The sequence below is a fragment of the Apodemus sylvaticus genome, chromosome 12 (assembly GCF_947179515.1).
Source record: "Apodemus sylvaticus chromosome 12, mApoSyl1.1, whole genome shotgun sequence".
Classification (NCBI taxonomy): Eukaryota; Metazoa; Chordata; class Mammalia; order Rodentia; family Muridae; genus Apodemus; species Apodemus sylvaticus.
In genome coordinates, this window is record NC_067483.1 from 33981234 (window position 1) to 33994847 (window position 13614).

Consider the following 13614-nt stretch of genomic DNA (forward strand, 5'->3'; position numbering starts at 1 on the left):
ATACTATCACACACAAATGTTTTCAATTCTGTGCTTTGAAAAGCACCAAAAAGTTCAGCCAGCCTGATGAGAGTGATACGTACGCAAGCCTTCAGACCAGGAAGACCCCGAACATCTTTTGCCATATAAAAGAACTTCCTCCTAGAGAAAGACAGATTGCTGATATGAAGTAGGGAAGGCAAGGGAGCCAGGAAGGACCACAGGAGTACTATCAGGAGTTCAGAAGACCCCCGTGCAGCGTCAAAAGAACACTGGCTACAGTGGGTTAAAGTCAAATGAATGAAAAACAGTCAGTGGGGCAGTGCAGCTCAGTCAAGAGAATGCTCGTCCAGCATGCAGCACAAAGCCCTGGGTTCCAGCCCCAGCTCCACATTAACAGGGCATGGTGCTGCACACAGTAATCTCAGCACTCAGGAGGTGGAGGCAGGAGGATGAAATGGTCAATTTTTTGGCTACATGGCAAGTTCAAGATTAGCATGAGATACACGAGACCCTGTCTTAAAAAGGAAAAAGAAAAAAGCAGTTGATGAGTTCTGAATGATGTGATGATATGCCAAGTAAGATGTAGCGGGTCACCTTTGCAAGTTGCTAGGATACCATCTCATCCCTCTGAATAATAAAGGGGGAAGAGCCCAGCTTTGATCTTCCTGCCTTTCTAGCATGAATTATATTTGAAGATAATCAAGTGGTTGATGATAAGAAACTGTTCATAATGGGGAAACAGCACTGCAAATTGAGGCAGAATGAAGGATTAGGGAACGAGCATCCTCAAACTCTTAATGAGAACTCAGATGCTGTGATCATCAGCCAGGGGAAACCTATCAGGTACCAAGTTGATGGAGAACTTCGCACAGCCAGGGCTCTCTGCAGCACAGGAAATATGGAAATGAGCTGGAATGAGGCACTGAGAGGCATTCATCATGTCCAGGCCTGCCTGCCGAGGCTGGGGACTTTGCAATAGAAAACCGTGTCTGTACCTCACTGCCCTTAGTGACCTCCAATACCCTGGTCAAGGGGGTCCCTTCCTCCCTCTGTGACAAGACCAGCTTGTTGGGCAGCTGTGACTGGTCTGGTGATCGACATTTGAGGCCTGTTTCTTTGAACGGAGAAGAGAAATGCAAAATGTGTCATTTCCCCCTTTTAATTAATTTTTTTAAATAGGCTCTTGTGTATTCCAGGCTAGCTCTGAACTGGCTGTGTAGCCAAGGATGACCTTGGATTCCTGATCCTCCTGTTTTTACCTCAGGACTACTGGTATTAGAGCCATGAGACACCATACTCAGTTCATACAGTCCTGGGGGTGAAACTCGGAGCTTCATGCATTACTACACAAGAATGCTCCTAACTGAGCTATATCCCCATTATTCATCCCTTTTAATTTTTGTATATTTTTTTCCCAGAGCTGAGGACTAAAGTCAGGATCTTATACTCACTAGCCAAATACTTTACCACTGAGCTAAATGTCTATCCTCACCCCTTTATAATTAGTGGTTTTAATATGACACATTTATTAATGTTTCATTTAAGTGGTGTTTATATAAGTAGTATGTAAATATGCACCCCTGTTGGGAATGTATTGATACTCTTGTACACTGAGCTTGTTTTATACTGTTGGCTACACCAACACAAGGAGAGACTCCAGAAGTAGAGAGAACTTGGAGGCATAGAGTTGAGTCAAGGCGACTGACTGTCTTGGGAGATGTAGTGTTTGAGCATGGACGCAATACATGGGGGGTGGGCTCTACTCTCCGTTCTGCCCTGGGTTGGGCACTCGGGTCCTCGTGTGTATTCACTTTATCCATAATCCATCTTCTTACCCCCTCCCCACGATTTTTTTCTACTTCATGAATCACATTGATTTTGAAGCTTCAACACTACCAGTATGTCCAGTGATAGTCAAGAATCTATTTAAATAACATTTTTGTGCTCTGCATTTCGAGAGTTATCTCATTGTCTCAAGAGAACCAACTGTACCCATCTCTTGGTGTCCAGATTCACTCTGTATAGCCATTGTTTCAGTGTCTGCCTTGGGTCTACTGTAAATGCATTTGCTGTAAACTCCTAAAAGTAAGTCTGTCTCTCTCTCTCTCTCTCTCTCTCTCTCTCTCTCTCTCTCTCTCCCTCCCCTTCTCTCTCTCAAACATGGTATGTTATACCTTTGTAAACAATGAAAAATATTTACCCACACAGAATGAAATAGTTAAGTTATTTAAGGGAGCCAGCTAAGAAAGAAAAAGGAAACCCCCGATCAATGACTTGCACATTTCTTAACTCTCGTTTGGATAGCACTAATTAGCTCATAGCCCCGTTCACAATGTCATCTGGCTTCTGTAAAGATGGCCAGGTTTTTGTTTTTTGTTTTTTGTTTTTTTTTTAAAAAAGCATCTTATTTCATTGAAATTCCTGCGCCCATCTTTCTCTGGAGACTGTGGCTTAAAGTAGCAATAGCATCAATGCAGAGACCATGCCCACCCTTTTCTGGCAAGCCTCTGCTCAGGCCTCGATCTCTGCTTGCAAACATCTCAGTAACATCAACACCATTGCCACCCTGCCTCAGAGCCCTCCCTCACCTCCCTAAGCAAGTGAGATGTGTAGAGCTGTGTGTGTGTGTGTGTGTGTGTGTGTGTGTGTCTGTGTGTCTGTGTGTCTGTGTATGTGTGTCTGTCTGTCTGCCGAGTCAAGGCCATGGCTTAGATGGGAACCAGCCTAGCATCCTAGAAGGCTCTGGTTCCTGAGGAGCCTGGCCTCAACTCTGACTGACTCTCTTCCTCACTTCCCTCTGGCCTCCCTCATGTTTTCTCGACTGTGCCAGACATACTTCCACCCTAGGACCTTTGCAGTGGCTGCTACATTTTCTGGAACATTCTTCCTTGTCTTTGACTTCACCACTGTCTCGTACCCATACCTCAGACCCTTTAGTGGCATTTGCCCTGACCTCATTTGCCCCACTCCCCATTCCCTTCCCTGCCTTCTTGCCTCTCTAACTTTCCATCCTTTTTCATTTGTTTCTCTCTCCTTTCTGTCATCTGGGTTATAGTTAGAAGTTTGGGGTTTGTCTGTGTGTTCATTGATGAAACTTAGTACGTGGTAGGCATTATCTACTGAGTGGATTTAGATAAAAATCAAAGGATAATATCTTTTCAGCTATGGACTCATGTAACAAGTCAGGGAAGAGTAAGAAATAATTGGAAACTGGGCCTGGGACATGATTCTGTTACTAGAGTGCCTACCCCACAGGAGATCTTGGGTTCTATCCACAGCACTTCATAAACCTGGTGTGGTGGTCCACACCAGGAATCCCAGCATTCTGGAGGAAAGGGGGCCAGAGAAGCATCATTCTTTCTACAAAGACATTCAAGATCAGCCTGGGCTATGTGAGAGCCTGACTTTAAAAAAAAAAAAAAATCTGCAGACCTAAGAGTGCTCTATGGAATGAGAGGTCTTCCTCTTTCCTTCCTATAGAGCTGCTATTCTTAGGGCTTGAAGAGTTGGCCCAGCCGCAGTGACTCTTGGCCATTGTTCCACTGTTACCGCCATTATCACTGACTTCCAGCCTGGGTTTTCTGCTAGGGTTTGGGGCTCTCAGGCCACCATATGATCAGAAGAGACTGATGGTAAGGCGTCAGAACTAGGGGATCTAACAGTGAGAATTTTACAAGTGAGCCCATCCTCTGCCCTGCCAACCTGGCGGCTGTCTCAGAAGTTGGATGCTTCTCAGGACAATCAGAGGGACCGTTGTTCCTACATAGCCCTGCACATCAGAGTAGCCCAAGGCTCTTCCTCTGAGGATCAGCCTGCAGGAGGGGTCCTCTTCTCAAGGTCATACCCTCCAAAGTGCTTTTGACACTTGAACAGCCCACTCCACTGTGCCTCTGTGGACAGCTCGGACACTCAGGAGTTGGGCTTCACTGTGCACTGCTGTTTCCCAGATCTTGTCCAGCCCCCTCCTCCTCTCAGCGAACCAAACATAACCATTCGAAAGCATAAATTTGAAAACTCTAGCTACTTTCTCTGTACAGCTTTAAAATCTAGATTATGGGCTGATGAAATGGCTCAATTAAGTGCTTGCTGTGCAAGCAGAAGCATCTGAGGTCAAGCCCCTGAGCCTCTGTTAAAAAGCCACACAAGGTGGTGTGTGCTTGTGATCCCAGAGCTAGGGAAGCAGAGACAGGAGGACCTCCGGGACCAACACAGTTGATCCGAAATACATGCTATAAAAGCTGTTACAAAACTGCAGTGATACGGTGTGTACACATGTAAGGGTATATAATGCACACATCATGGTTTGTATTCTATACGGCAGTAGAACATGATTCTCTGAAAGCATGGTCCGTTGCCATGATTCACAGGGCACAGAAAATAAGATGTGTCTTATAATGCTGTCCCTCAGAAGGGGAAGATTGGGAAGGTGTGTTCTGCCTCAGAATCCCAGGACTGACACTTCCTGGCCTGTAGACTGGCAAGAACTCCCCATCCCCCACCCGTGTTACAGAGTTGTGGAAGAGAGGGATGACAGTTGCTGTCATATGCTCTGTTCCTCATGTTCCTTGTTGCTGGGACAAAACACCTAACATAGAGACTTGAGGGAGGAAGGGCTCGATTTGGCTCTTGGTTGGTGTGGAGGCAGGCTGGGCTGGGGTGGGGCCGGCTGGGGTGGGCTGGGCTGGGGTGGGGTGGGGCAGGCTGGGCTGGGGTGGGGCTGGCTGGGGTGGAGTGGGGCTGGCTGGGGTGGGCTGGGGCGGGCTGGGGTGGGGTGGGGCGGGCTGGGGCAGGCTGGGGTGGGGTGGGGTGCCTGTAATAGTTCAGAGGCCAGGAAGGCTCGGGAGCAGGAGCGGGAGGCAGATGCTCACACCTCAGCACTGTCTGGGAGCGGAGAGAGATGGATGCAGGTGCCCAGCTCTCCTTTCTGTTCAGTCCAGGAGCCCAGCCCATGGGACGGTGCTTCCCACCTCAGCTTACCCAATCTAGAAATTTCCTCACAGAGTTGCCCAGACGCTGCTCTCCTGGGTGGTCCCAGCTCCCTTCTAGTCAGCAGGATGTCCTATCACACTTGCTTGGAACAGAACTTGGAAAGTAAAGAGAACACGGATATATCAGGGTGGTTTCTGTAGAACTCCCATGTGCTTCTCTTCTGGGATGGACTGATTCCAGAAAGTGCCCCAGCCCCTGAGGCTCATTTACAGTTCTTGAGTTTACTGATTTCCTTTGAAATTCAAATATTCTCCCTCAAGCCCTTCCAACCCACCCCCACCCCATGCCTGTGTTCTCAACTTTAGGCAAAGCAAAGAAAAAAGAAACTTGGATTGAGGTTCGAGCCAGATGAAACGTCATAAAAATATGTGTGTGTCCTTGCGGGATTTGGCGGGGAGGTGCAGGTGCCAACAGAGGCCAGGGGCCTGCACTCCCCCTGGACTAGAGTTACATGTGACTGTGAGCCACCACACATGGGAACCGTGCTAGGATCCTCTGCTGGAGCAGCAAGTGCTCTTAACCACGGAACCTTTTGTCCCACAGCCAAGGCGGTCATCAGCCAGGCCTATGGCTTTGGATGCTTTATAAGCAGAGTGAAGAATGCTTGTGTTGAAAGTAGAGTTCTTGCTACAGATGCCTGACGCACACAGTTGCTGTGTCAGCCACAAGGAGCCTGGGGTCAGTTAGAATCACCTGTGTGTGTGTGTGTGTGTGTGTGTGTGTGTGTGTGTGTGTGTGTGTGTGTTGGAGGAGGGGCAGGGTTCTTGTGACTCCCTGTTTAAGAAACCCAGGGTCTGGTGACAAGTTGCATTACTTAGAGACAGAAGGACCAGACGTGTCCTGCAGTTGTGTCTGTGACCACATGAAGTCCTCGGACACCAGCACAGAAGGTGCTGTTCTGCGAGCTATCTCCCAGTGAGACTGAGAGTTGAAACTTTGAAAATATGGATGAAATGGTTTGGGGGGGGGGTGCTTCTAGAGGTAATGTGTTTTTACACAGTCTCAAATTTGGTTTAGTGCCAAACTACAGTGCAGCACGGCACAGTAAGAGACTAGATTGAGAGTGTGTGTGGCTTAGTTACTATGCTTGCCTGACAGGTAGGGAATCTTTAGAGTCCATCTCCGAGAACACATAAGTTATAGTAGTGATTGCCTCAGTCCTAGCAAAGGGGAGATGGAGGCAGGCAGGTGGAGGACAGATTCAAGGTGACCTTTGACTATATAGTGAGTGACCTATATAGGGGGCTATAGGAGACCTGGCCTCCAAAAAAAAAACTCTCTCCTACCTCTCTCACCATCCGAGCCAAATGCTAAAAGAATCTTTAACACACAAAAAATTACATGTGTGTATTTTTTCTTCTTTTGTGGATTTCTAATCATCTTCTATTATGTTTTAGATAATGTCATATAAGATCCACAAAATACTTTAGTCATTGTGTTGTAAGTGCCTATATGGAGATGTAGACAAACTGAGTAGCAGAACAAATATCCCAAGAGTGGAGTGTTAGTCACTCCGTTTCCTGAAAATGCAAGTTACAAACTACCTCTTAAAGTCTAGAGCCCAGAGTCACAAAGGAAGGGCACTTAGCATGCGCAGGCTGTCTCCCACCACCCTGTCTTTCCAGTTCTAGTGCCCTCCCCTCCGCGCTCCTCAAAAAGGGGGAAAGAAAAAACTAGGAGAAAATCAGTCAGCCCTTGCTTTGTCTCTCGTTGGCCATGGAATTTATTCAGTAATTTCCTTGTTAGCTAACTGTAGCCAGGGCCTGTCCCTCTGGCACAGGTTCAAAACACACAGAAATGGAATAGCAGATTGGCCTGACTGAGCGCAGCTCCCCAGTCAGAGCCCTGTTAGCCCCTCCTCCTGTGACCCTCATCAGGTCCCTGCCTTAGAAATAAGCTGGTGACAAGGTAGCATCTGTGTGGCCTGCAAATGTCCACAGAGTGCCTTGGCGGCACTGCCTCTCTTCCTTTTCCTAAGGATGAGGACAGAGCTGGAGTGTCTCATTCTGAGCAGGTCACCTCTGATGGGTTGGAAAGGTCTCTGCAGGCTCACTCAGTAGTAAAGTATATCCTCAGCACCCACTTAAGGATGTCCGTGTGGCTGTAGTCTCAGCCTCGGAGGGTGGAGATGGCTAGCTTGATGGAGCTCGCTGGCCAGTCCCATGACAGACAGTGTGCTGGGGGAGGGGGAGGGGACTAAAGATACAGCTCACTGCTTAAAAGCACACACTGCTCTTCAGTTTCTAGCGCCCATGTCACAACTTCCTACAACCCCATTTCTAGTTGGCATGATGCCCTCTTCTGGCCTCCTGCAAACACACTCCTATAGAGGTAAACTAAATAAATGCTTAGAAAATTGATAAGGTGGAAACTGATGGAGGAAGACAGCTGAACTCTGGCTCCCACATGTATATAGTGACACTTGTGTGTGGAATCCCACCCCTCCAACACACACACACACACACACACACACACACAGAACTTCTGGGCTGACCCTGTAAATAGCAATGAATTCCGTAGCTCTTAGAAACCCAGAGCAAAGCAACAGAAGTTTGCTTAATCTTGACTCCTCTTAAGCACCCGGAGGTGAGTGGTGATGACTGAAGTTTCCGTATGTGGTTTGCACTGACTGGCCAGTCTCAGTTACTGGGGGAGATCGCTTTGGTGTGATTTATGCTGGTTTTCTTTGAGTCAGACTAAACAAGGGATACTTGCTTCCTTATCAGCCATGGGTGACCTTCACTGAGCCGTCACCCGACAGGCTGGAATTTATCTGAACAAGATTGGGAGGTAGAGTTGATGAGGGGTGCTATTTAATCAAGAGAGAATTGCCTTCCGATCAGATAGCCCCTTCCTGGTGAAATATGCTTGAAAATCACACAGGGCTGAGGGAATCACTCCACTTGTTAAAATGATAACCGGAAAACCAGAATTCAATTCCCAGAACCCACACAGAAAGCCAGGCATGAGGACACACGCTTGGAACCCAGCACCAGGGAAGCAGAGAGGGGAAACTCACGAGGTTCACTGCTGGGCAGTCTAAATAGTCAGTGAACCTAGTGTGGACCCTAGTGTGTGTGTGTGTGGGGGGGGTCCTGTCTCCAAAACAAAGTAGAGAGCAGCTGAAGAATGACACCTGAGGTGTCCTCTGACCTCCACACACATGCACACATGGACATAACACACACACACACACACACACACACTTTCAAAACCTATAGTCACAAAATACAAATGTTCTTGGCTCCTGTGGTATATTGTAAAGTTGTAGAGCCCATAGGTAGAACGGGACAGAGGAAATATCCTTTTCTTCTAGAATAATCTACCCTATACGCATCCCAGCTATGAAGGAGTTGGCTTTTAGAGAGGTTTGTACTCCAGAGACCCTCACTTTTTGTTCAGTCTTCAGGCCACACATCTGGCCAATATAATCCCATTGGCAATCATGCCTGGCTGTTGGTTACAGTTGCTTAAGGAGACTCTTTCTTCTTGTTGGGTGGGAGTGGCTCATGCCTTTAATCCTAGTACTCTGGGAGCAGAGGCAGGCAGATCTCTGTGAGTTTAAGGCCAGCCTGCTCTATACAGAACAAGTTCTAGGACAGCTAGGGCTACCAAAATGTAGTGTGTGGCTGTTGGGTAGGCAGTCTAGCCTGTACTTGCCAAGCCAAGATGGCTAGGGTGTCATCAAACCATGAACCTCAAGGGACAGCTGTTGTTTATACAATCTATATTTGACTATGATAGTGTAGTCCATGGCTGTATAGCTCATGTGTGCATGTGCGTGTGTGTGTGTGTGTGTGTGTATAGGCCAAAGGTTGATGTTTGTTATTTTCAATCACTTTCCTTCCTTCCTTCCTTCCTTCCTTCCTTCCTTCCTTCCTTCCTTCCTTCCTTCCTTCCTTTTCTTCCTTTCTATCTATCTATCTATCTATCTATCTATCTATCTATCTATCTATCCATCTATCCATCTATCTTATCTATCTACCTACCTACCTACCTACCTACCTATCTACCTATTTTGAGGCAGGGTCTCTCAGTGAACCTTGAGTTTATCTTTTTCTGCCAGCCTGGCTGGCCAGAGAGCCCCTGGGATCCACCTGACTCCTCACCAATGCTAGGATTACAGGTTCACACCACCACACCCAGCTTCTTCTCCACACACAATATAATAGAACTCAGGTGCCCAGGCTTCTGTGGTAAGAGCCTTCCTCCCCTCCCCGCAAGGAGCCATCTCAATGTGACCACACTCTAATAGCCAGGCTTAGCTCCAGCACTCCACTTAATATTTTCAGACAGTCTTTCACTGAACCTGGAACTCAAAGATTGGGCTGTGCTGGCTCCTCCACCACGCCCCACCCCACCCCCACCCAACCTCTCACCACCCAGCTCAGCCATCCCCTCCCCCCAGCCTCTATACATCTTTTCTCAGAGAATAAGCCACAGTGGAGGTGAGATTGTAGATTAGGCGGCTTGGTTTTTATTTACCCAAATGAGATGGTCAGCACAGCTGGGTCAGCGTAGACAGGGAGCTCCTGGACGAGGTGGAACCAAATGAAGAGCAAACGCACCAGTGGTCAGCGCTGGCTGGTGTTGTCTGTCCTGCCTCTGCTGCTCTGTGCCCGCTAACCACTCACAGCCCTGTCTTTTGCTTTCCCTATCAGCTCATACCCCAGACAACAGCTTTCTGGGCTTCGTGGTTGAGCAGCACCTGAATTCCAGCGACATCCACCACATTAACGAGATCAAACGGCAGAACCAGTCCCTTGTGTATGGCAAAGTGGATAGTTTCTGGAAGGTGAGTCAGCCCGCCTGCGTGTCGAGGTCTCTGAAAGGAACCTTGTGAGGTAATTTAATTTCGCTTTGATCCTGGAAGTAATCAAGCCAAATGCCCAGGGCTTATGCCCACTAGACATTAACAGAAATCTTCCCGGGTTCAGTTGCTTTAGCAGGGCTGGCATCGTAACTGAGGCTGGGGCAGCTTGTCTCTCCCTACAGCAACTCCACCCCAAGCTTCTTACTTCTTTGCATGTGAGATGTGAGATGTAGGCCAGGGAGTCTCGGTGGGTAATGTGCTCTTCGACCAAGCATGAAGATTTGGCCTCAGATCCCTAGCCACACACAGAAAGCTGGGCGTGATGGCACGTGCTTGCGACTCCAGCAGTGCCAGGTGGGTGCAAAGACAGAGGAGTCCTAGGGGACACTGGTCAGCCAATCTAGCTGAATCTTCAAGTTCAGTATGAAACATACCTATAAAATCCTGGTGGAGCATGATTTAGGTTACCAATCTCTTCATATATAATGTATCAGCCGCAGAGAGCCAATCTTGCAACCTTAAAAGACATTTGGAGAACAGAAGTCCCCATGACTTTCAAACATACCTCTTCCTAAATGTCTAGTAAAAGCCTTCTTGGGATAATCATAGATTTGATCTCATGCTTTGTGTCTACCCCATGAAGGAAATTAGAAACTGACCTCTGAGGGCATCTGTGACATGCCCAGCTAGGAGGGCTAGACATTTTTCTGATATAGTGTTCAGAAAGCAAGGTGTCGCCCATCCATTAGCCCACAGTGCTGACTATCAAGAGAGAAAGGAAGCTGATACAGTGTCTTTCCATGTATTCATTCCTTTGTATGTGAATGAATGATGTATGAATGCACGTGTGTGAGTGGATGACATATGCATGCATGTGTGTGAGTGGATGACGTATGCATGCATGTGTGTGAGTGGATGACATATGCATGCATGTGTGAGTGAATGACGTATCCATGTGTGTGAGTGGATGACATATGCATGCATGTGTGTGAGTGGATGACGACGTATGCATGCATGTGTGAGTGGATGACATATGCATGCATGTGTGAGTGAATGACGTATCCATGTGTGTGAGTGGATGACATATGCATGCATGTGTGAGTGACTGACATATGCATGCATGTGTGTGAGTGAATGACATATGCATGCATGTGTGAGTGAATGACATATGCATGCATGTGTGTGAGTGGATGACATATGCATGCATGTGTGAGTGGATGACATGCATGCATGTGTGTGAGTGAATGACATATGCATGCATGTGTGTGAGTGGATGACGTATGCATGCATGTGTGAGTGGATGACATATGCATGCATGTGTGTGAGTGACTGACATATGCATGCATGTGTGTGAGTGACTGACATATGCATGCATGTGTGTGAGTGGATGACATATGCATGCATGTGTGTGAGTGGATGACGTATGCATGCATGTGTGTGAGTGAATGACATATGCATGCATGTGTGAGTGAATGACGTATCCATGTGTGTGAGTGGATGACATATACATGCATGTGTGAGTGAATGACGTATGCATGCATGTGTGAGTGACTAACATATGCATGCATGTGTGTGAGTGGATGACATATGCATGCATGTGTGTGAGTGGATGACGTATGCATGCATGTGTGAGTGGATGACATATGCATGCATGTGTGTGAGTGAATGACATATGCATGCATGTGTGAGTGGATGACATATGCATGCATGTGTGTGAGTGGATGACGTATGCATGCATGTGTGAGTGGATGACATATGCATGCATGTGTGTGAGTGACTGACATATGCATGCATGTGTGTGAGTGGATGACATATGCATGCATGTGTGTGAGTGGATGACGTATGCATGCATGTGTGTGAGTGACTGACATATGCATGCATGTGTGTGAGTGACTGACATATGCATGCATGTGTGTGAGTGGATGACATATGCATGCATGTGTGAGTGACTGACATATGCATGCATGTGTGTGAGTGACTGACATATGCATGCATGTGTGTGAGTGGATGACATGCATGCATGTGTGTGAGTGAATGACATATGCATGCATGTGTGTGAGTGGATGACGTATGCATGCATGTGTGTGAGTGACTGACATATGCATGCATGCATGTGTGTGAGTGACTGACATATGCATGTGTGTGAGTGGCTGGTGTATGCATGCATGTGGAGGTCAGAGGACATCTTGCAGGAACAGTCAGTTCTTTCCTTCCACAATGTAAGTTCTAGGTTCTCGAGATAAAACCCGGGTTGCCAGGCTTAGTGGCAAGGACCTCCATGGACTAAGCCATCTTGCTAGTCACATTGGCTATTACAGACACTGATTTACTCCCAGATAATGTTCTTTATCACAGACAGCTAAATTCTGTATGCTATAGTATAATAGTTTTCAACTAGGGACAGTGCCCCTGCCTCCTGCCTCCAGGGGGGCGACCTGGCAGTGTCTCCAGATAATTTTGATTGTCATGTCTGAGTAGTCCTGTCCAACGGGTGCAGGTTAGGGATATCATAAACATCCTATAGTACTTAGGAAGGCTCTGCAGCATAATTATCTGGCATAAACTGACAGTGGTCCCAAGACAGGGAACTCCTGCAGTCATAAAACAAGGGTTATTCCTTATGTGTTAACATAAACTAAAAGTTTTGGAATCCAAAGTACTTGGTACCATCACCATGCTGGGAGATGGTGGGGGTTGGGGGCAGAAGAGGGGAGTTCATCCCAGCATCATGTGGAGGGGGGTTCTAACCTCAGAACTTCAGGAAATGACTCTCATTCTCTGTTCAGAGAGAGAGAGAATGTCAGGACTTGAATGTGAGTTTCCCCCATGGGCTCATGTGTGGTGTTGATACCAAGCTGGTGATACTATTTTGGGAAATTTTGGCACCTTTAGGAGGTGGGGCCTCCCTAGAGGAAATAGGGGTGGGCCTTGAGGCTTTGTAGCCCTGCTCTACTTCCTGTTCATAACACCTGCTTTCTGACTAGACACTGCATAGCCTAAGTCAGCCTAAGTAATATTTAGTATATAGCCCAGGCTGACCTCAAACTTTTTAACAATCCTCCAATTTCTCCCTCCCAAATTTCTAGGATTATAGATTAGGACCTCCCAAGAGCCACTGTGACCAGCCTTGTTATTTTGAAACAAATAGGGTCTTTCTGTATTATCCAGGCTAACCTTCTGCCTCAGTCTCCCTGGTACAAGGAATTCAAACCACATACCCAGCCCTTGGCTCATTTTGTTCAGAGGACTCCTCAGTAGGGCTTCTGTGGTGATCACGTGAATTAATAATTGTAAGTTGTGTAGTGCAGCTCACACCATAACTAAATGTTGCTATTATTGATATCATTATTGGGCCAGTTAAAAACGGCCATGGTAAGAACTGGGTCCCCACGCGAGGATGGTCGAGCCCATGAGCATCCAGGAAATACAAGCAGCTGGCAAGACGCTCAGCTGCCCATTTTCAAACTGTGTCAACAGTCGGTGCGCCCCAGCCCGTGCAGAGTCTGGCCTATTATCTGTTATTGTAAATAACATGCTATCGGAAAACAGCCATGCCTACTCTTTGTCTGTGGACGCTTTTGTACTAAAATGGTGGCATTGTAGCAGATGTGAGCTGACCTCCCAAGCAAACAGCACTTACGTCTGCCCTTTCCTGGACCACTTTGCTCCCCTCTGAACTCTATGGTGTCCTGGGCCAACCCAGTCTCCCTCAGAGAATGCATTTACTCAGCCTCTCCATCTCCTTAGCCGCCCCCTCCCTCTCCTCTCTTCCCCTCTTCTCTCTCTCCCGTCTCCCCATCCCTACCTCTCTGCACGTGGATACATAGAGG

The 13614-nt window shown here is 47.3% G+C and overlaps 1 protein-coding gene across 4 annotated transcripts in view; it reads left to right on the forward strand.

The window, feature by feature from the left end:
• Nucleotides 1-13614, forward strand: part of Mgat5 (alpha-1,6-mannosylglycoprotein 6-beta-N-acetylglucosaminyltransferase) — a 293176-nt gene that overhangs the window by 204623 nt on the left and 74939 nt on the right. For all 4 annotated transcript variants that reach the window (XM_052199815.1, XM_052199817.1, XM_052199816.1 and 1 more), the window contains exon 12: nt 9633-9766. In XM_052199815.1, coding sequence (XP_052055775.1) covers nt 9633-9766 — 134 coding nt within the window. The remainder of the gene's footprint in view (nt 1-9632; nt 9767-13614) is intronic.